We start from the raw sequence: 23,320 nt of genomic DNA, 5'->3' as shown, positions 1-23,320 counted from the left end.
AGATAAACAACAGGTTTAGGTGAGGTAGGTAACAGATAACATTTAGTGGGTACATAACATAATATGTGTCAGGCTCTTCACATATGTTGTCTTATGTACTCTGTCTAACAGACTTATGTGAGGTAGGCATTATTGTGATCCCATTTGAAGTCTGAGGAAAATGAGGACAAGGTCACACAGCTGGTAAGCAGAGCAGCCAAGATTCAAACAGTCTCAGCACAGAACTCATGCAGTTAACCAATGGCGGTTTAAATTTGTGGCACTGAAACACCTGTGGGATGTCACATGGAGTTGTCCTGTGTGCAGGTGGACATGCTGACCTGGAATTCAGGAGAGATCTTCCAAGCAATAAAGATCTGGGAGATGCGGGGCACAGTGGCTCACACCTGTATTCTTAGCACTTGGGAGGCCGAGGCGGGCAGATCACGAGGTCAGGAGTTTGAGACCAGCCTGGCCAGTATGGTGAAACCCTGCCTCTACTAAAAATACAAAAAAAAATTAGCTAGGCGTGGTGGTGCATGCCTGTAATCCCAGCTACTCGGGAGGCTGAGGCAGAAGAATTGCTTGAACCTGGCAGGTGGAGGTTGCAGTGAGTCGAGATCATGCCACCGCACTCCAGCCTGGGCAACAGAGTGAGATTCTGTCTCAAAAAAATAGTCCCAGTTACTTGGCAGGCTGAAGTAGGAGAATTGTTTGAGGCCAGGAGTTCAAAACCAGCCTGGGCAACAAGTGAGACCCCCGTCTCTGTTTTTTTTTTGTTTGTTTGTTTGTTTTGAGATGGAGTCTCACTCTGTTACTCAGGCTGGAGTGCAGTGGTGCGATCTCTGCTCACTGCAACCTCCACCTCCTGAGTTCAAGAGACTTTGCTGCCTCAGCCTCCCGAGTAGCTGGGATTACAGGTATGAGCCACCACGCCCAATTAATTTTTCTGTATTTTTAGTAGAGACAGGGTTTCATCATGTTGGCCAGGCTGATCTCAAACTCCTGACCTCAGGTGATCCGCACACCTCGGCCTCCCAAAGTGCCAAAGTGCTGAATTACAGGCGTGGGCCACCGCACCTGGCCCCCGTCTCCTTTTATATACAATTTTCCAAAAAAAAAAAAAAAAAGATCTGGGAGGAATTAAGGCACTGGCGTGAATGAAATCATCTATGAAGGATCAAAATCTACCCCTTCAAAGTGTTGTCAATCTTGTTCTATTTTCCTTTAAGTGTTGCAGAGGAGAAATCTGAAGAAAGCCAGTTTTTAGCTTTTTTTTTTTTTTTTTTTTTGAGACGTTGTCTCACTCTGTCACCCAGGCTGGAGTGCGGTGGCGCAATCTCGGCTCACTGCAAGCTCCGCCTCGTGGGTTCACGCCATTCTCCTGCCTCAGCCTCTCCGAGTAGCTGGGACTACAGGCGCCCGCCACCACGCCCGGCTAATTTTTTGTATTTTTTTTAGTAGAGACGGGGTTTCACCGTGGTCTCGATCTCCTGACCTCGTGATCCACCCGCCTCGGCCTCCCAAAGTGCTGGGATTACAAGCGTGAGCCACCGCGCCCGGCCTTAGCTTTTTTTTTTTTAAATGGAGTCTCGTTCTTGTCACCCAGACTGGAGTGCAATGGTGCAATCTCGGCTCACTGCAACCTATGCCTCCTAGGTTCAAGTGATTCTCCCGCCTTAGCCTCCCAAGTAGCTAGGATTACAGGTGCCAGCCATCATGCTCGGCTAATTTTTGTATTTTCAGTAGAGACAGGGTTTTACCACGTTGGCCAGGCTGGTCTCGAACTCCTGACCTCAGGTGATCCACCCGCCTCAGCCTCCCAAAGTGCTGGGATTACAGGTGTGAGCCACCTCGCCCAGCCACCTTTTTTTTTCCCCCCGAGACAGAGTCTCACTCCATTGCCCAGACTGGAGTGCAGTGGTACGATCTCGGCTCACTGCAACCTCCACCTCCTGGATTCAAGCAATTCTCCTGCCTCAGCCTCCCAAGAAGCTGGAATTACAGGCGCACACCACCGCACCCAGCTAATTTTTGTATTTTTAGAAGAGACGGGGTTTCGCCATGTTGGCCAGTCTGGTCTAGAACTCCTGACCTCATGATCCGCCCGCCTTGGCCTCCCAAAGTGCTGGGATTACAGGCACGAGCCACAGTGCCTGCTGGCCGGCTTTTTTATAAATAACATTTTTTCCCTAATTGGGTCTATTAGCGTTTGTTCTTTATCCCTGAAACTTAATGATTTTCCCAGATTATGTGTTGTTGTTGGTTTCTTCTTATTAATTTTTCTCAATCTCAGTGAACCCACTCTATTTCCCACCACCACCTCAGACCTTTTTGCAACCTAAGGAAAGTTTTCTCCAATTGTAATTTTGATTATTCGCTCTAACCGATTTGCTCTGTCTTCCTGAGGGGATGCCTAGAGTTAGAATCCCTAGATGCTGTCCATCCCCATTATCTTCTCTTACAGGATTCTATCACTTTGTTCTATATTCTTGAAAATTTTCTCATGTTTATCTTCTATATTGCTGATGTACTCTTCTGTATCAAGTCTACTTTTTTTTTTTTTTCTTTTTTTTGAGACGGAGTCTCACTCTGTGGCCCAGGCTGGAGTGCAGTGGCGCGATCTCGGCTCACTGTAACCTCTGCCTCCCAAGTTCAAGCAATTCTCCTGCCTCAGCCTCCCGAGTAGCTGGGACTATAGGCACACCGGCACGCCCAGCTAATTTTTTGTATCTTAGTAGAGACGGCATTTCACCATGTTGCCCAGGCTGGTCCCCAGCTCCTGAGCTCGGGCAATCTGCCCTCCTCGGCCTCCCAAAGTGCTGGGATTACAGGAGTGAGCCACCGCGCCCGGCCGGTTATTGTGGTTTTAATTTCATGGTACTCCATTTATCTTGGCCTGTTTTTTAAAAAAATATGCAATGTCCTCTTTTGAGAATAAGAATTAGGTATTTTCTAAAATTGGGTCCTGCTTCATGGGCTAAATATGTTTTGAAGGAGTAAATTTTGGCTGCAGCAGTTTACTCCTTTTCTCATGTGTCACATCCTTTTTCTCCCACAGGATTTTTTGTTTGTTTGTTTCTCTGTTTTAGAGACAGGGTATTGCTGTGTTGCCCAGGCTAGTCTTGAATTCTTGGGCCCAAGTTGGGATTACAGGCGTGAGCCACCACACCAGCTTCCACCAGAGAGTTAAACAAACAAACAATTTGTCTATTCTCCTTTGAGATTGACTAATTAATCTTTGTTGATGTCTAGAAGTCAAGAGTTGATGGTTTTAAACTTGGAAGTGTTGAACAAAGAACAAAGAGGATATAGGGTCTGCCGCTCTTCCTTCTCCCTCCAAAGATGGCAGGGGAAATGGTTCAGAAGCAGTGCCTGGGTCATTGTCCGTCTCGTTGTCTTAGCTTTCCTTGGTATCCACCTGCTTCAGGACTCTAATTTTTATTTTTTCAACCTCTGTTGTTTGTGACTGTTTCTCAGCCTGGTGTGTCTCTTTTTCTCTAAATCTCGATGTTTTGGTTTTAGTGACTCCATCGTTGCATTTCTATTTCAGTACCTGCTCTGTCAGCATTTCTGCCCACCTGTACCAATCTGGGTCTGTCTCTGAACGCAAATGTATCTCTCATATGTTTCGACCCACCACCCCCTAATCCCTTACTCTCTGCTTTGTATTTCTTCTTTTCTTTTTTTTTTTTTTTTGGAAACGGAGTATTGCTCTGTTGCCCAGGCTGGAGTGCAGTGGCGCAGCTCACTGAAACCTCCTCCTCCCTGGTTCAAGCGATTCTCCTGCCTGCCATGTAGCTGGGATTACAGGTGCCTGCCACCACGCCTAGCTAATTTTTGTATTATTATTATTATTTTTTCGAGACGGAGTCTTGCTCTGTCACCCAGGTTGGAGTGCAGTGGGGCGATCTCGGCTCACTGCAACCTCCACCTCCCGGGTTCAAGCAATCCTCCTGCCTCAGCCTCCCAAGTAGCTGGGATGACAGGCGCCCGCCACCGTGCCCAGCTAATTTTTGTATTTTTAGTAGAGACAGGGTTTCACCATGTTGGCCAGGCTGGTCTTGAACTCCTGACCTCGTGATCCGCCCGCCTCAGCCTCCCAAAGTGCTGGGATTACAGGCGTGAGCCACCTCGCCCAAACTTAATTTTTGTATTTTTAGTAGAGACCTGGTCTCAAACTCCTGACCTCAAGTGACCCGCCCGCCTCGGCCTCCCAAAGTGCTGGGATGATAGGCGTGAGACACCGCGCCCTCCCTTCTGCTTTGTACTTCTTCATCGTACTTATCACAACTTGAGTATTACACGTATTTGTCTGTCTCTTCTCTCTAAAAAGTAACTTCTAAAGAGGGTAGATCCCCAGGAACATGGAGTGTGCTCAACAAACATCTCAACTAACCTGATTCGCGTATCCTCTCAGGGTCTCCTTTTAATCTCGACAACTGTGTTTCACACTTTCTCAGTATGCAAATATCTTTCTCGGTCTGGGTCATGCCTTTCGGTTTCTGCCCCAATGCCGAGGCCTCTAAGTTTATCAGCGTATGGACCACAGATTCGCAGAGGCCTGAGCTGTGGTGCTGCCGGGCTATGGCGCGTCGTCGGGCCTCAAGCACAGCCCCGGCTCCCTCGCTGGCTCTGTTCGGACCCTGCTCGGGCGCTCGCCCCGGCCCCAGCCATCTCTCACTTCAGCCCATGGGTTCTGCCCCACGTCTGTCTCCCTGAGTGTCTCAAGAGACGCGTCCCGCGCCGACGCCCCCGCGAATGCACGTGACCGCGCCCGGTGGCGCCCCCTCAGTCAACGCCGCCGCAGTGCCCCTCCCGGAGCCCGCCGCTTCCGCCGGCCCGCGCGGCCCCGCCCCCAGCCGCAAGGAACCAATTCGCACGCACGTTGCTTGTCCCCGCCCCGGCACCCTCCTCGGCGCGCGCCCCTCCCTCCGCCCGCCCGCCCGCCGGCCCGCCCGTCAGTCTGGCAGGCAGGCAGGCAATCGGTCCGAGTGGGTGTCGGCTCTTCAGCTCTCCCGCTCGGCGTCTTCCTTCCTCCTCCCGGTCAGCGTCGGTGGCTGCACCGGCGGCGGCGCAGTCCCTTCGGGAGGGGCTACAAGAGCTGAGCGGCGGCCGCCGAGCGTCGAGCTCAGCGCGGCGGAGGCGGCGGCGGCCCGGCAGCCAACATGGCGGCGGCGGCGGCGGCGGGCGCGGGCCCGGAGATGGTCCGCGGGCAGGTGTTCGACGTGGGGCCGCGCTACACCAACCTCTCGTACATCGGCGAGGGCGCCTACGGCATGGTGTGGTGAGTGTCCGCGACTGGCCACGCCCAGCCCCCCCACCGCCCGGGGCCGCAGCGGACGCAGCCCCGGCCTCGCCCGCGCCTCGGCCTCAGGCGCCGCGGAGACCTCGAACCCGGACTTCACCGCGGTCCGCGCGCCAGGGCTCGGGCGCGGCCCCGGGCCGGTTGAGGTTTAGGTGGTGTTGGTCTCGCCCTTCCCGGACCGGCGGTCGCTCGGAAAGGGGCGCAGGGAGTGGCGCGGGGGGCGTAGGCCGGGACTAGTGGACCCTTGGCCCCAGGCGCAGGGCGGCCTTTAAAGTCTGGACCCTGGGGAAGGCAACGGAAGCGTCCCCACCTCTCAATTTGCTCGTATCATGGCCTTCTTTGGGACTTTCGGTTGTAAAACCGGGAATTCCATCAGATGCTTGTCGGTGTTGGCGGCGGTGGCTGCTGAGGTCCTGAAAGCGGTTCGCCTCCGCGTGTGTGCAGAACACCGAAATAATCGTTTTTCTCTCCTCGCCTCTGTTTGCAGCCAACCGCTTTCATTAAACATCCTCAGCGGTGCTAATGGTGGTCTCCGCGCAGGCTTTCTAAAATGGATTACTGACGCCAATGTTGGTGGAGTATTTCCGTCTTGAAGTTTTTACTTTTAAGTGGATTTTAATATCGTACTGCTGGCGTTTCAGGAAGGATAAATTAACATTACTCTCTTGATTTATTAAAGATCCATTTAGAGTTGGGCCTAATTTGACTTTTTTTTAGCCCCCAAGTGAGCTCTTTTACCAGCATAAATGCTCCCAGATGTTTTAGCCCAATTGCTATGGACTCCTGTTAATGATTTAGTGGTCATTATGTATGCAGCCTTAATGGAGTTCTTGCAGAATCACGTGTAGACTCCCTCATCTTGATTCAGGTCCCTTAGAAAAGTGAAATGATAGTTTTGATTTTTTGAGACGGGGTCTCGCTCTGTCTCCAGGCTGAAGTGCAGTGGCGCGATCTCGGTTCACTTCAACCTCCACCTCCTGGGTTCAAGCGATTCTCCTTCCTCAGCCTCCCGAGTAGCTGGGACTACAGGCGCGCGCCACCGCGCCCGGCTCATTTTTGTATTTTTTAGTAGAGACAAGGTTTCACCATGTTGGCCAGGGTGGTCTCGATCTGTTGACCTCGTGATCCCCGCCTCGGCCTCCCAAAGTACTGGGATTACAGGCGTGAGCCACTGCGCCCGGCTGACGGTATTGTTTTTATTAGAGCAAACTAGCCGTAGCATTTTGTGCTGGTGAAGACTTGTGGAGATAGATTTCCTTAAATCTGAATCTTGTGAATGTGTCTTTTGTGTTGACTGAAGAAAGTGAACTAATAATTTTTTGAGCCCTTCATGGCAGGTACTGTGCTACATATATTATTTCATTTTATTTGAACAGCCACATTGAGGGAGGAAAAGATGGTGTTACTGCTTTTTTCAGGTGAGAAAGTATTCGAGGTGAAGCCAATTCTTGAGGTCATAGAACTAGAGTTATTCTTAAGATTGTAGACTGAGATTCTACTAGACACACTACAGCTCTTTTCAGCTGTTTTTAGGAAAACACTCTGCGTTCCTTAGTGTAATTAATACTTGCAGAGTTTTCTGTATCTTACTGTTAAAAAGTAAATGTAAATCTGTTTCGGAAATGTATTCAAATTTCAATCATCATAATTTTAGAAATGCCATAGAAGGCATGTTTTACCAAGCATTGTAGCTAGATAGAAAGATTAGTTAAAATTCTTTTTAAAGAGACTTTAATTGAATCTTTAATGTTTTCACTTTCTTTAGGAGCAAAATGCTGAATACAACTGTGAAAATTAATATGAACTCACAGGCTTAGGAGCCCAGACAGAATTTAAATTAGGTCGAGCCTAAAAGAAATAAGGCCCTAAAAAGTAGTGGAGAGAAAGTATTGCCAGTAGCATCATTTCTCCACCATACATCTCATTGCTGTTGCACTCACTGGGAAGTGTGCCAGTGAACATGTCTCATTATGAGAGGCTCAGAATTTCCCATCACATCCTTTGGCCCTTTTAACAAGATTAGCTTATGTAAAATGTGGACTGAAAAAAGTGTTTTACGTTTAGGATATGTCAGTTGAAAAGATAACCCCATCTGATAAGATTTCTCCTGTCTGATAAGGTTTTTACTAGTCTGAAGTTGTTTAGATGTGGGAACTACTTCTGTCACTGCTGTAGGCTTGTTTGACCTTCTGACTCTCCATTTGAGATGCTAACTCCTCTTTTTGTGATTTTCCTTTCCTAAGTGAAATACAAATATAATTGGAATTTGAATCCAAGATCCAGATTATAGCCTTTTATCAGGTTGATGACATACCCTGCTATTAACCTTCTCCATTGCACATTATTAGCATTTAATAAATATTGGCTAACAGTGCTGGGTTTATGGCGGGCTTGTTGAAATATTCACTAATATTTGAATGGTGATCTTTTAAAAAATACTTCCAGAAGGATTTATGGATTTCTAGCCATTTTTTAGATTTACCCCCCCCCCGTTTCCTTATCAGTTCATTAGGAATTGTGACTATTTTGTTTAGAGTCCTTTCCTAATGATTATGTAGAGGATGTAAAGATGAAGAGTGGGGTTTGAGTTGGGCCTTTAAGAGTGGGTGTGATTTTGATATGCAGATAATAGGAGCAAGTGACAGCTTGAGCTGTGGAATCTAATCTTGGAAATGTACTTAGGTGGCAAACTGTAGAGGACTCCAAAGGCAAAACTAAGTTTGACTGTATATTTGTTCAGTGGAGGAAGCATCTTTTTATTTATTTATTTATTTAATTTTTTTTTTTGAGATGGAGTCTCACTCTTGTCGCCTAGGCTGTAGTGCAGTGGCATGATCTCGACTCACTGCAACCTCTGCCTCCTATGTTCAAGCGATTCTCCTGCCTCAGCCTCCTGAGTAGCTGGGACTACAGGCGCATGCCACCATGCTCAGCTAATTTTTTTTGTATTTTTGTAGAGATGGGGTTTTGCCGTGTTGGCCAAGATGGTCTCAAACTCCTGTCCTCAGGTGGTCCCCCTGACCTCAGCCTCCCAAAGTGCTGTGATTACAGGCTTGAGCCACCGTGCCCGGCCTTTTTTTGAACGAGGCAGTCATACATGGTCAATTTTGAAATTTTTGGGGAAGACAAATCAACACTAGTGGGAATGAAGGAAGAAGAACTGAAGTGGAGGAATAAATTAGGAAAGCCTAACCACCTAGAGATGCAGTAATAAAGTGGCAGCGGAAGGTAGCAGGTGGAGGTGAGGAGTTTTGTATTGACAGAAATAGTAACAGGGACCCTTGTGGGAAGAGTGGTAAAAAGACTTTTAATCATGGCAAGTCTGGGTGGAATCAAAGGATTATGAGACCTTAAAGGGTAAGAGACCAAGAGAGGTGGGATTTGGATTTGGAGGGATTTCTGAGATAGAACAAGGCTTGCTGGTTGATTGGCTGTGGGCGGTTGTTCATTCTGAGGCTTCTAGGTTGGGAGCCTGGGAGATGCTGGTGCCATTATCCAAGTAAAGGAATACTGTTAGGCAGAGCAGATTTGTCAGGGGGAAATAGTTCTGGTTTGAACTTGTTAAGTTTGTAATGCCTGTAGGCCATTCAGGCTATATCCAGAAGCCATCTTAAAATTTGTAAGAGGGGAGCAGGAGCTGGAGATGAAAATTTGTGTAAATGGTAGTTAAAATCTTGAGTGGATGAGCACAGATTCTTGTTTGGGTCATTGGTTAGGTGAAATTGCAATCATGGCCAGGCGCGGTGGCTCGTGCCTATAATCCTAGCACTTTGGGAGGCCCCGGCAGGCGGATCATGAGGTTAGGAGATTGAGACCATCCTGGCTAACATGGTGAAACCCTGTCTCTACTAAAAATAAGAAAATAAAAAAAAAAAGTAGCTGGGCGTGGCGGCATGTGCCTGTAGTCCCAGCTGCTGGGGAGGCTGAGGCAGGAGAATGGCATGAACCCGGGAGGCAGAGCTTGCAGTGAGCCAAAATCGCGCCACTGTACTCCAGCCTGGGTGACAGCAAGACTCGGTCTCAAAAAAAAAAAAAAAAGAAATTGCAATTATATGTTTTCTATATTTATCGTTTTGGTTAAAAAATACATAGCATTTGATAGATTTTCAAAGGAGTCCATTATCCCAGAAACATTAAGAACCACTGAAGTAGAACAGATGAACCAACCAGGTAACTGGCAAAGGAAGAGGGAGCTGCTGACTGGTCAGATGTATAAGAGAACAGTGTAGACGGGGAGGAAGGAGAGGAGGAGAGATTGAAACACTCTTAGTATGCTTGGTCATCTTAGACTAGGATAGCAAGTGTCTGTTTTGGATAAATTGAGTTCGAAATGCTGTTTCTGAATGCGACAAGAGAGCTCTTGGGGTCATCTTCTTAGAGATATTAATTGAAGCCTTAAGAGTGGATAAGACATCTGAGAACGAAGCCAAAGGAATGCCTGCCTTTACTGTGTCAATAAAGGTCAAGTTATGGAAGAGGACAGGAAATGTGGCCAGAGGGACCAAAGAACTGAGAGTGCATGTTATCAAAGGAGCCAAGGGAGATGGTACTCATTAAGGGATTGGTATTGAGTACTATAGAAGGGAAACATAATGCAGCTGACAAGCCATTATATTTGTTGACTCTCAGCTCTTTTTTTTTTTTTTTTTTTTGAGACAGAGTCTCGTTCTGTCGCCCAGGCTGGAGTGCAGTTGCACAATCTCGGCTCACTACAGCCTCCGCCTCCTAGGTTCAAGTGATTCTCTTGCCTCAGCCTCCCGAGTAGCTGGGATTACAGGTGTGTGCCACCACACCCGGCTAATTTTATATTTTTAGTAGCGATGGGGTATTGCCATGTTGGCCAGGCTGGTCTCAAACCCCTGACCTCAGGTGATCCCCCCGCCTCAGCCTCCCAAAGTGCTAGGATTACAGTGTGAGCCACTGTGCCTGGCCTCTTTTGTTTTTTTAAGCGGTGATGTTTAACTTGGGAAAGCTGAATGAATAAAAGAAAAAAGGGGGATGGTTTCACCTAAAATTTCATTGTGATCACATTCCTGATGGTATAGTGTCCTGTCTTGTTAAGGTTATTGTGATTATAGCAGACTAGTAGAACTACCACTTTTTCAGCACTCTGTTTTGTATTTTACATACGTTAATGCTAAGCCATATAATTGTACAGCAAAAGTGGTAACTTCTGTTTGTTTTTCACCCCACAAGTGAAGAAACTTGAAGCACACAGAGGTTAGTTAACTTGCCCAATGACACACAGCTAGGAAGTGATGAAGCAACCCCAGTTTGTCTGGTTCCTAAGTAGTGCTCCACCAAAGATCAGAGTTGAGAAAATAGATTATTTCAGTAACAAGAACTATCTGTTGTCTGCTTTTGCTTGTATCACTTTTTAGCCTTTAAAACTTTTCATGTAGAGTTATTTACTCAGAAAATGTTTATTGAACTCTTCATCCAAATAATGGAATGGAATTGGGGAATAATACAGAGAAGATACCAGTGCTATCCAGGAGTTTGTGAAGTGCTGAGAGAAAGAAAAGAGCTGAGTGACTTGGGGCTGTCTTTCTGTGGCTTCCCAGACTTCTGAGCTAGGTGTTGATGTGTGAGTAGGAGTTTGCCTTGAGAAGTGCCTTCTAGGCAAAGCAAAGTGTGCATGTAAAGGCACAGAGCATGAACACAGTGCATCAGGTCAGGAAAACCACAAATTACTTGGGATGGCTGGACTGTAGGGTGCCTTAGTAAGAAGGTGGGAGTTGAGACAGCTGGGGGTAGGCAGGGCCAAATCCTGAAGGGCATTATTTGGTAAGGACTTTGGACTTGATCCTGTAGGTGACAGAGTCATTAAAGGATGGCACTCTTTCTGTCCATTTCCGCCCCCACTTTGTCTCTTATGCTTTCTGCCCATTGTGCCTGCTCTCTTTCTTTCTTTCTTTTTTTTTTTTTTTTTTTTTGAGACGGAGTTTTGCTTGGAGGCTCACTGCAACCTCGCCTCCTGGGTTCAAGCAATTCTGCCTCAGCCTCCTGAGTGACTGAGATTACAGGTGTGTGCGACCACACCTGGCTAATTTTGGTATTTTTAGTAGAGACAGGATTTCTCCATGTCGGCCAGGCTGGTCTCAAACTCCTGACCTCAGGTGATCCACCCGCCTTGGCCTCCCAAAGTGCTGGGATTACAGGCGTGAGCCATTGCACCCGGCCGCATTGTGCCTACTTTATCTCGTGGTACTCAGTGGGGGTGATTTTACCTCCCTGCTACAGAGGCATTTGGAAATGTATGGTGGGGGGCGGCTTTTTGTTGTGTTGTCACGTTGATTGGGGGTGTTATTGGCCTTCAGTAGGCATGTCAAGGGCAGACATGCTAAATGGTCTGGATTGCATGGTACACTCCCTCCGCTGGAGAATCGTCCTGCCAAGATGCCCATAGTACAGCACCCCAGCCTGCCCCAAGAAACATCAGGCTCTATTTAAGTCCCGCTTTTCTCTAAAGCTCATCTCTCTGAACTTTGCCCTATTGCTTCCTGTTAATGCACTCTCTTCATGAATCTCTGCTGGGTGTTTGTACCACCTGTTTGAAAGGCAGGAACAGCAATAATATATATCATATATAAAAACTCTAGACCTGGAGACAGAGATCTTGATTGAGATTCTTAATTTTGCTTGCTCATTGTTTACTTAACTTTTAATCAAGAAGTCTCTTGTACACTTTTGGAGCTCAAAGGTGCAAGGAGAGCAGCTTACATGAGTAACAGAAGAATCTAGTGTTTCTGAGTAGAGTTTAGAGTAAAAGGATAACTCAAAACAAAACTGATTTTTATATTAATAGCATCCCTAGTGATGTATTCCTGGTAGTTAGCTATAACCATTACACCATTCCCATTATTTGATTGTATAAATTCAAGTTGACTTTTCCCAAAAACTATATGTAATTTATTCCTCACCTTGCTCACAAGTTATATACCTATTAATTGAAAAACACCTGATTCCCCAACAAACATCCAGAGCTCCTTGCCTCCAGCCTACTCCACCCACCCTCTTGCCTAATCCTGAGATGCTGTTTTGCTCCCCTTTAGATTTGCTTTTTTCTTTCACTTCGTGAGGCTCCCACACTGAAAGGTGCGTAGGAGCTCATCCAGTAGCTACGCTGCCTCTGCTCCCTCTAGGAAAGGCCACCTGCCTGAGCTTTGAAATGGCCCACACCGTACCAGAAGGAAGAAGAGAGATTCCAGGAGGATTCAGACCTTACCCAGGCTGTCTGGAAACTGAGCAGAACCACAGGAGGAGAAAGCTATAGGCAGCTGAACAAAATTTATGTGTTTCTGTTTCCCCTGCTATAAAATGAAAGGATTGGGATCTGTCTGTGGTTTTCAAACCTCCTCCTCTCTTAGGGGCCTCACCCCAAATAGGGAAACTTCACGTACAGCATTCTCTCTCCTAATCCCTGTTTTTTCTATTCTTTGCTCTTCTCTTATCTACCTCCTTCCCCTCTCCTTTCCCTCCTTCCTCTGCCCTTAGTCTTTTTTCTTTTTCTTAATTTCCTTGTAGTCATTATCATCTTCAGTTCACATAGGTAGTAACTATTAGGGTTAGCAGGGTAAGATTCCATTTGGAAAAAGGATTTGATTGTTTTGAAAATGATGTTGGGCAACCCACAGGATGCTCTCCAAGGTCCCTCCCAGATTCTCAGACTCAAGGCAGGCCCTGGGGTTTGAACCTATGGCCAGTAGGAGCTGGATAGCAGGTGTCTGCATGGGATATGCCATGATCAACTGACTAATGTTAGTTGCAAGCCTGCCTTGCTGGTTTAAGTTTCATTCTCATTCTTGTCTTTTTTTTTTTTTTGAGACAGAGTCTTACTCTGTCGCCCAGGCTGGAGTGCAGTGGCACAATCTTGGCTCACTGCAACCTCTGCCCCCAGGTTCAAGCAGTTCACCTGCCTCAGCCTCCTGAGTAGCTGGGATTACAGGCGCCTGCCACTGTGCCCGGCTAATTTTTTTTTTTTTTTTTTGTAGTTTTTAGTAGAGATGGGCTTTCACCGTGTTGCCCAGGCTGGTCTTGAACTCCTGACCTCGTGATCCATTCGCCTCGGCCTCCCAAAGTGCTGGGATTACAGGTGTGAGCCACCACACCTGACCGTCATCCTTGTCTTTGAGGTATTATATTTTGCACTTTACACATAAGGGAACTGGGTGTCAGGTAACTCGTTTAGGGTTCACAGCCAGTAAGTAATATTGCAGAACTGAGATGTAAATTGAGATTTATATAGACCCCAAATCCTGTGACCTTTTTTCTTTTAACTACTATAGGCTTTTCTCTGTTATACCGAGTTACCTAGAAACGTACTTCCTACAGCCTGGGTTCCTGAATGGATTAACCCTAAAGTATAAAATGATCATGCCATTTCAGACAGACCTGAAGAAGAGGCTAGAAAGGATTAAAGTACCTTGTTTTTTGTTTTTGTTTTTTCTTTATCTTCAAAGGCTCTGTCATCTAGCAACTTAATTTTTATCAGGAAATAGTGTTGATTTCTTCCCATTCCTTCTAGTTACCTCTACCAGTTTCTTGATTTTCATTCATTTAATATTCTTAAACACGTACTGGATTATGTGCTAGGCAGTAGGAACAAAGTAGTGAACAAAAGTTGTTCTTACTCTTTGGTGTTTACAGTCCAACAGGGCAGTAATAACAATGAGTGTGGCGAGGTGTGGAGTGCCACTGGATGATATAAAAGGTGAAGCTAAGATATTCTGAGTAGTCAGGAAAGGTTTCCCGGAGGAAGTGGTGTTTAAGCTGGGACCTGAAGGAAGACTTAGAGCTAGCTGGGTAAAAGGTAGGGTAGAGTGCTGGAGTGTTTTAGGCACTATCTTGTAGAGACTGCATTATAGAAAATGAAAAGTTTATGATTAAGATCTGGGGGCCTTTGTCATATTACTGCAAGGATAGAAAGTGCAGTTAAAGCTTTAGGTATAGTTGGAACCAGGAACTGGAAAATAGACCAACATAACTACCTCCCTCCCTCTTTACAGTTACAAAAGCTTCTTGTACCCTACATCTCTCAACAGCTGGATTTTTTTCCCCCTCTTTTCTCTTTTGTCACTTCTCCATGCACTCAGCAGAGGAGAGCTGGCCCTAGCTCCCTGAAGGTGTGTGTCTTCAGGTTTTTTGATGACCAGAGGCTGAGAATACTCTGAATCGAATTCCAAGTGGAATAGAATGTGTAAAAACACTGTTAGGGAGATCATTCTGCACAGAACAGCTAACTCCACCTGGCCTTTCCAGCCTGGGAGAGTGTCTGCCTCTGGTCTAGTCAGCTGAGGCCCAAGGTGGGGTCATTTATTAAATAAAGCTGCATATCTCAGAAGGTCTGAAGGGCAAGGTGGGAGTTGTCAAAAGGAGTCTCATTGATTTCTGACTTGTTAGATTAAAGTTCTTGGTACTGTTTTCCCTGCCATTCTCCAGGGAGTGTGTATCACTCTCCAGTTTTTACAGATGAGGAAAATGAAACAAAAGTTGGGTAACTTGCCAGTCACAAGTAAGGGGTCAAAGGATTGTCATGAGTATTAAATAAAACAGTATAGTTGAAGTGCTGAGCACTTGGTACCTAGTTAATGCTTTGTTATTCCTTTGAAGTAAACAGGGTTGACAAGATGTGAATCCCCCTTTGCCTCAGTCTCTATGTAAAGCAGCATGTGCAGAAGTACAAATATTCGGCTTGGTGGTCAGATGACTTTACAATGGTATGGAAGTGATACACATTCAGTAGAAACCTTACTTCTGAGTACCCATGCAACTGTTCTGTTTTTCATTTTCAATATAGTATTTCATATATCATATGAGTTATTCAACACTTTTATTATAAAATGGGCTTTGCGTTAGATGATTTTGCCCAACTGTATGCTAATGTAAGTGTTCTGAACACGTTTCAGGTAGGCTAAGCTAAGCTGTGATGTTTGGTAGGTTAGGTGTATTAAATGTATTTTCAGCTAGGCTGGGCACAGGACTCATGCCTATAATCCCAGGACTTTGGGAGGCCGAGGTGTGAAGATTCCTTGAGCTTAGGAGTTTGAGACCAATCTAGGCAACATAGTGAGGCCTTGTCTGTACTAAAGGTACTAAAAATTAAAAAAAAAAAAAAAAATAGCCAGGTGTGGTGGTATGTGCCTATAGTCCGAGCTACTTGGGAGCCTGAGGCTGAGGATCACTTGAACCTGAGTGGTCAAGGCTACGGTGAGCCGTCGTCGTGTCACCGCATTCCTGCCTGGCAACAGAGCAAGAAACTTTCCAAAAAAAAAAAAAAAGCATTTCACCTTATGAGGTTTTCCATTTATGATGGGTTTATTGGGATGTAAGTCCATAATAAGTCAAAGAACATCTTTATATCGTTAGAATAAGGACAGTCAAGTGTTTCGTGCATAATCCAAATCTTCAGGAGGCAACATCAAGGTAACCCGAGTTTAGGGATATTCTACAAAATAACTGGCCTGTAAACCTCAAAATTAAGATCATGGAACCAAGAAAACACTGAGGAATTGTTCCACACTAAAGAAGTGTACAGAAACATGGCAACTCCATGTGGTTCATGATTCTGAATCGGCATGATTGGCAAAACTAGAATGAGGTCTGAAGATTAGATTGTAGTCGTGTATCTGTGTTAATGATTTTATTTTTATCTTCTTTTTTTTAACTTCTTTTTTTTTTGGTATTTTCTTTTTTATTTTGGTTTGTCCTTCTTTTTTTTTGTTTTTTGTTTTTTGTTACAAACCCTTGTGTCAATAGCTGACTGCTCTGCTGTATACAAAACCCCGACCCAGAAACAGGTTGTCTGTGAATGGTTTAGCACAGGTCCCCCATGAATGTGCATTGTGTGACAGGCGAAAGTGTGGCTGCCTTTCTACTGCGCCAAGTTTTCCAGCATGAGAGGCTTTCCATATCTGGTCCTCAGATATGTGGTGTGAATGAAGGGGGACCAGCTATCCGAGGCCAACCGAGGCTCCACAGGTGGCTGCCCTACCATTTCGCCTGGGCGGAATTCTGACTTAGAGGCCTTTGGTCATAATCTGACAGATGAGCGTTGATGATTTTGATGGTTGCATTTTGATTGTATGGGAGAATGGTCTTGTTTTGTTTGTAGGAAATAGTCACTAAAGTATTGGGGGATAATGAGAAAGAAATATTGGCAAACTTACTCTCACGTGCTTCAGAGACTAAAAGTTTGATAAGCTAGATGTAGAACTTTTTCTATGGTTTGAGATACAGTTCCTTTTCTCTAAAGAGTTGTTGGTGAGTCCCTTTCAGAAAGGTACTTGAGTGAGGATGTGTTGAAATTTGTGGGAAGCTGTGAAAGACAGCTTTTAGCCTACCAAAAGAGGACTGGCCTGGAAGGCAAGAGACCTGAGTCTTGGTCCCTGCTTCTGATGACATGTCACATGGGCATGTGCTCATCACTCTGCTTCTGCAAGTTTTTGTTTTTCTCATCTGTGGAGTTAAGGGATTGGGATGGTCTCTAGGGTCTCGTACAGCTCTAATGTCACCGCCCTCAGGAACATTACCTGAAATTAGCATATATACAATATATTAAGCAGATTCATGTGTGGATTGTTTCTCAGTTACTAGAGCTGTCTTTAATGTAGTTTACCTCAGAAATCTCTGGATAATCATTATTGAGATATAATGAAATAGGAAAAAACTTGAGGTTAAAAACTAGTAAATTGATTTACTTCAACATTAAAAGCCCACAATTAAACCCTTGAGGAAAATGACTATTTTTGTTTTGTATTTTATGCTCTGCAAGTAAGATTGGAACTTCGTAATACTGTATGACAGTAGTTGTTTACCTCACGAATTATTCATGTGTGTTTGACTGAAGAGAGTTTTTACCTAGTGACTGGAATGAATGTTAATGCTGCTATTTTGGCATTGGAAAAAAAGGGTGTAATGAAAAATGTCAAGTTTGAGAGATAGAGAAATACTTAAATAGAACTGATTTAAAAGCAATTCTGAAAAAGAAAGAACTTGGTACAATCTTTCTATGAAAGAAAAGACTTTACTGCACAGCTAAAGAAAATAAAGCAAAAACAATACATTGCCCCAATTAATGTTTGAATTCACTGAACACAAGGCAGGCTAGCAAAGTAGAGAGTAATATCTTTGCCTCACCTTGGCCACAAGGATTTATTTTGTTAGTAACCAAGTTCAGTGTACTGCTATTTAGCTTTTTCACTACAGATGTGAAAATGTTTCTTTTTGGGGTTTGTTTGAAATTTTCTTTCCCTTTTCAATGCTGAACCTATCCTCAAATAAATTTACATTTTCCCCATTAAATCAACTTTGTTTCTGTTCCATGGTTGAAGCAAATACTTTATAAAGAAAAAAAATCAGTGTAGACCTTTCACAAGTTAATGATTACTGCAGGGCTATATAGACATATAAAAATATTAGATGTTATGTTTTAGACCAGTGAAAAAACAGTTGGTAGTAATGCTAGATTAAGACTTGCGAGAATGTTCATCCCCTTAGTGAGCCATTCTGCCTATGATAACATTTTGTAATGTTTTCAGGCATTCTTTTGGGACAGCCCTGATCACTTATCATTCAAAGGGATGATAAAAGTGACAATCTTTAGACGTGTTGTAAGTTCTTTCTCTCTTTCATCCAAAGGGAGCTAGAGAGAAAAGACATTTGTGATTCTCTGTCCACTTGAACACAACTGCTAGAAAGAGCTATTTAATTATTGCCACCAAGGCAGTGTGAGAGTTTATAGTAACATTAGGAGTGTTTCCAGTTATCCCAGCAGGGCAGGATTCAGCATTCAAGAACTGGTAAATTTTGGCCTGACGCAGTGGCTCACACCTGTAATCCCAGCACTTTGGGAGGCCGAGGCAGGTGGATCACCTGAGGTCAGGAGTTCGAGACTGGCCAGACCAACAAGGAGAAACCCCATCTCTACTAAAAATACAAAATTAGCTGGGTGTGGTGGCACATGCCTGTAATCCCAGCTACTTGGGAGGCTGAGGCAGGAGAATCGCTTGAACCCGGGAGGCGGAGCTTGTGGTGAGCCGAGATTGCACGCCATTGCACTCCAGCCTGAGCAACAAGAGTGAAACTCTATCTCAAAAAAAAAAAAAAAAAGATCTGGTAAATGTTTGTCTGGCATCATAGAATTTGATGCTTACCTCTAAAAATGTAAATTGGAAAATATTTTAGCCTTATGTGGTGTGTGATGTTAGCAGGGAAGTCTCTAATGTTTTCACATGAAGTCAGATGCTGGCTTTGGACTGAGGTGTATTTTGTTTACTTAAGGCAGTATCCATCACTTCCTATTTTAGTTTTTTGTTTCTTTTTGTTTGTTTGTTTTTTGAGATGGAGTCTTGCTCTGTCCCTCAGGCTGGAGTGTAGTGGCGCCATTTCAGCTCACTGCAACCTCCACCTCCTGGTTTCAAGCAATTCTCCTGCCTCAGCCTCCCAAGTAGCTGGGACTACAAGCGCACATTGCTACCCCCGGGTAATTTTTTGTGTTTTAGTAGAGACAGGGTTTCACTCTGTTGCCCATGCTGGTCGCGAACTCCTGAGCTCAGGCAATCCATATGCCTCGGCCTCCCAAAGTGCTGGGATTACAGGCGTGAGCCACCGCACCCAGCTGTCAAATGTCTTTACTGCCTCCATGAAGATTATATGATTTTGTCACATTTAACATTGTTAATGTGAAGATCATGTCAGTAGATTTCCTTATATGGAACCTCTCTCACACCTGGAATAAACTGTGCTTGTTTATGTGTATTCCTTTTTATAATGTGCCATTGGATTCTGTTTGCTAATATTCAGAGATTTCGTGTTGATATTCGTAAGTAATATTCATCTGTAGTATGTTTTGTGCAGTCTTTGTCAGGTTGGGGTTACCATTACACTTGCTTCATAAAATGAGTGTGGAAGTTTTCTTTCCTTTTCTATGTTCTGAAATAGCATTAGGACTACCTTATCTTTTTTTTTTTTTGGACACAGAGTCTTACTCTGTCACCCAGGCTGGAATGCAGTGGCATGATCTCGGCTCACTGCAACCTCTTCCTCCCAGGTTCAAGTGATTCTCCTGCCTCAGCCTCCCAAGTGGTTGGGACTACAGGTGCACACCACCACGTGTAACTAATTTTTATATTTTTAGTAGAGATGGGGTTTCACTATGTTGGCCAGACCGGTCTCAAACTCCTGACCCTCAGGTGATCTACCCACCTTGGCCTCCCAAAGTGCTGGGATTACAGGCACCAGCCACTGGTCTACCTTATTGTAAAATGGTAGAATTTTCCTTTGAAACTATTTGCCTGGTATTTTTTTATTTTCCTTAGACTGGTTTCTGCTTGGTTTCTACCATCACTCTTTTTTTTTTTTTTTGAGACAGAGTCTCGCTGTCGCCCAGGCTGGAGTGCAGTGGCACAATCTTGGCTCACTGCAGGCTCTGCCCCCCGGGGTTCGTGCCATTCTCCTGCCTCAGCGTCCCGAGTAGCTGGGACTACAGGCACCTGCCACCTCGCCCGGCTAATTTTTTGTATTTTTTTTTTTTAGTAGAGCTGGGGTTTCACTGTGTTAGCCAGGATGGTCTCGATCTCCTGACCTCGTGATCTGCCCGCCTCGGCCTCCCAAAGTGCTGGGATTACAGGCGTGAGCCACTGCGCCCGGCCAGTTTCTACCACCACTCTTATTCTCCTCCAGTTGTTCTCTGCAACCACCACCATGACTGCCATTTCCTTGAGCACTTACTATCCATTAAGCACCTTTACATGTGGTAATTAATGACTATTATGTGTTTTGTTGTTGTTTTGATACAAAGCCTCACTGTCGCCCAGGCTGGAGTGCAGTGGCGCTGTCACTTGAATCCAACCTCCACCTCCCGGGTTCAAGCAGTTCTCCAGCCTCAGCCTCCCAAGTAGCTGGAATTACAGGCATGTGCCACCACACCTGGCTAATTTTTGTATTTTTAGTAGAGACAGGGTTTCACCACCTTGGCCAGGGTGGTCTCTAACTCCTGACCTCAAGTGATCCACCCACCTCTACCTCCCAAAGTCCTGGGATTATAGGTGTGAGCCACTGAGCCCAGCCTGTTATGTGTTTTTGTCTTTTGTTTTCTTTGAGACAGGGTGTCACTGTGTCACTCAGGCTTGAGTGCAGTGGCATGATCACGGCTCGATGTGTTTATTCTTGTTTTTTTTTTTTTTTTTTTTTTTGAGATGAAGTTTCGCTCTTGTTGCCCAGGCTGGAGTGCAATGGTGTGATCTTGACTCACTGCAACCTCCACCTCCCGGATTCAAGCGATTCTCCTGACTCAGCCTCCCAAGTAGCTGGAATTACAGGCATGTGCTACTACGCCCAGCTAGTTTTGTATTTTTAGTAGAGATGGGGTTTCTCCCCGTTGGTCAGGCTGGTCTTGAACTCCCGACCTCAGGTGATCCACCCACCTCAGCCTCCCAAAGTGCTGGGAGTACAGGCTTGAGCCACTGCACCCAGGCTGGACTATTATCTTTCTATTAAACAATACAGTACTTAGTATTTCCTGGTTTTGAATTTCATATAAGTGAAATCGTACTGTGTGTATTCTTCAACTAGCTTTTTTCATTCATCATTATGTTTTTGAGTATAGTGTAGTGTATTGCTTTGAACGTAACTCAATAAATAAATTTTAGTTTAAGTTTAGAAAGTTTCTTCTCATTGCTCTTAGCTCAGAAAGCCCATCCTTTGAAGATGCTACTGAGATCCCTGCATGGAGGAGGTGTGTTGTGCAAATCTTTACCATATTCACCACCTTTAGCACCACCCAGGTTCTCAGCCCTGAGAGCAGCTACACTGTGAGGGGCCTGCCCAGAGTGGCTGTGTGTTGCGGGAGGAAGCAGCTGCTCTAACATTTTACATGACCCAGTGAGCAGCTGTGCAGGGTTCATTCAGTTTGAACCCCTTGAGCTTCTTATGATGCAGGAGACCCAGACCGCCCCCTGGTGGCTTTCCTGGACTGAGCATGTATTGTCAAATAACTATTGATGTATCTTTTTGACATTGCCACTGTAAATTTCCTAGGCCAATTCACACCCATTACTTGTCTATTTTTTGCTCATCTCTATTTGTACTACTTTCTCTTCCTGTTGTTGAAATCCAGCCCAGTGACTGTAATCCGATTTTAGTGTTACATGGTGTTAATTTTTATCTGAATGTTTTGAATGACTAAAGGAATTGTTTTAATAACCCACTGGCTTTTTGAAACTATTTATGTTGAGTCTCATACTGGATAAACAGCTAGCTAAAGCGAGCATTTTCAAAATAATTTATTTTAGAGGATTTATTAAAAAGAAAATGACCAAATATTTAAGGTTGAAGTTTTATTGTCAATTCAGTGGAAATTCAAGTCGGAGTCGGCCATGAGGATGATCAACAAGGTCTACATAAGCAACCCCATCCCCAACTCACGCCCCAAAAAAACCTGCCTGGACACCAAGCTTCAGCGAGCTTTCCTGGTTGGCAATAATTCATGCATAGAATCACACATTGCTGCCAGGAGCATGCAGCATTGTCTATTACCTTACTGGGAGAGGACAACTGGATGCTTGTGCTTGGAATTCTCCTGAACTCTGCCCATGTACCTCTTTCCTTGAATTATTTTAATCTGCATTCTTTGTTGTAAAAACTCATATCAACAAACGTCACAAGTTTAAGTGAGTGATGTGAGTCTTTCTTGGGAATCATAAGAAGTGAAGGGTTGTTGGGGGAGTCCCTAGCTTACAATTAGCATCAGAATTGAGACTGCTGTTGGGAACTCTTAGATTTTGCAGGTTCTAATGTCACTTTTTTTTTTAACTTCAAAACAGGTTTTATTTGGGAAGAGTTTCTCATTTTGTTAAAGCTGCAAGCAACCTTCTTTCACAATTACACTTCTAGAGATCTAGTCGTTTCGGAGATCTCAGTATTCAAAGATATATTTCAAAATTAATAACAAAACCAAACCCACACCAGAAAGAAATCACTTTTAGAATGATTTGGAATGTACATTGATTTCTGGTGTTCTCAGAAACAAGCTCACCAATTCCTTGGAAAACAGGTGCCATGGAGTCAGTGCCCACCGAAGAAAATGTCTTTAAATAAGTTAGTTACATGGACAAGATTATTCACTCTTTAGAAAAACATCAATGTAACAAGTCCCAGCTGGCAGGGTATGTAGTACAGCACCAATTTCCCAGAGGGCTTAGTGGATCTTGGGATGAGCAGTTGTTGGTTTACGGCCCACAGAAGAAGAGCAGTCCCTGAAAGTCGAGAAAGAATGTTGGCAGGCAGGGAGCCTCTTGCAGTCGTACCCAGACTTTTAACTTGCTCAAAGGAGAGGCTGTGTTCTGTAGCATCTTTGGGAGAACATTTGAGACAGTTAAAAGCAACAACAACAAAAGCCCTACAGTATTACTCCCCAGAAAGTCCATATCTGAAAAGAAAAAGGGACCCATTTGAGATTTCCTGTGGAGGACTGTGTCTCCCATCCTTTTCCGTCTCCAGCAGATACAAGACATCAGCCAGAGTGTGCTCTACCACAGCATCCCATCCCATGTCACTCAGGGCAGTAAGTGACATCATTTTTAGGATATTGAAGCACCGTCCAAAGTTAATGAAAACCACCCAGTTCTTGTCCAGTGAGATGGCTGGAAAGTAAACATCCTCGAAAGTATTTTTGTAAGCCACACCTTGATTGACACCTTTTTATAAAATATTAGCTCACCATGAGGAGTCCGTTTTAGGTTCTTCTCTGCTTTAGTGACAAAGTCTTTTTCCTCAAAATACAAATAATTCTTGAACTTTATCAAAGCTTTATGTTCATAAGTATTAGGTATGACTTGACTGTTTCCGTGTCTTCAGAAAGAGTAGCACAAAATTTCAGGATGTCTCCCTTCCATAGCTTCAAATGTAGTGTTTGCCAAGGGACTGGTGAAACTTGGATCTTTTTTGCTCTGCAAAGAATAACTAAATTTACTCATTGTTTAAACAATGTTATTTAGCCAAGTAATTATTCCAAGTGTCTGAATGGTCATCATG

The 23,320-nt window shown here is 44.6% G+C and overlaps 1 protein-coding gene across 4 annotated transcripts in view; it reads left to right on the top strand.

Moving 5' to 3' along the window:
• The first annotated feature begins 4,903 nt into the window (after nucleotides 1-4,903).
• The window catches only part of MAPK1 (mitogen-activated protein kinase 1), a 235,831-nt gene continuing 217,414 nt past the window's right edge, over nucleotides 4,904-23,320 (top strand). For 3 of the 4 annotated variants that reach the window (XM_058431819.1, XM_032139411.2, XM_058431818.1), the window contains exon 1: nucleotides 4,922-5,266. In XM_058431819.1, the coding sequence (XP_058287802.1) occupies nucleotides 5,148-5,266 (119 nt within the window). In that variant the 5' untranslated portion in view covers nucleotides 4,922-5,147. Of the gene's footprint in view, nucleotides 5,267-23,320 lie in introns of all 4 variants that reach the window. The other variant, XM_058431820.1, reaches the window with a different exon arrangement.

This window comes from Hylobates moloch, unplaced genomic scaffold (genome assembly GCF_009828535.3).
Source record: "Hylobates moloch isolate HMO894 unplaced genomic scaffold, HMol_V3 SCAFFOLD_19, whole genome shotgun sequence".
Classification (NCBI taxonomy): domain Eukaryota; kingdom Metazoa; phylum Chordata; class Mammalia; order Primates; family Hylobatidae; genus Hylobates; species Hylobates moloch.
The sequence above is the reverse complement of the archived record's forward strand: the minus strand, read 5'-3'. Positions and strand labels throughout refer to the sequence as shown.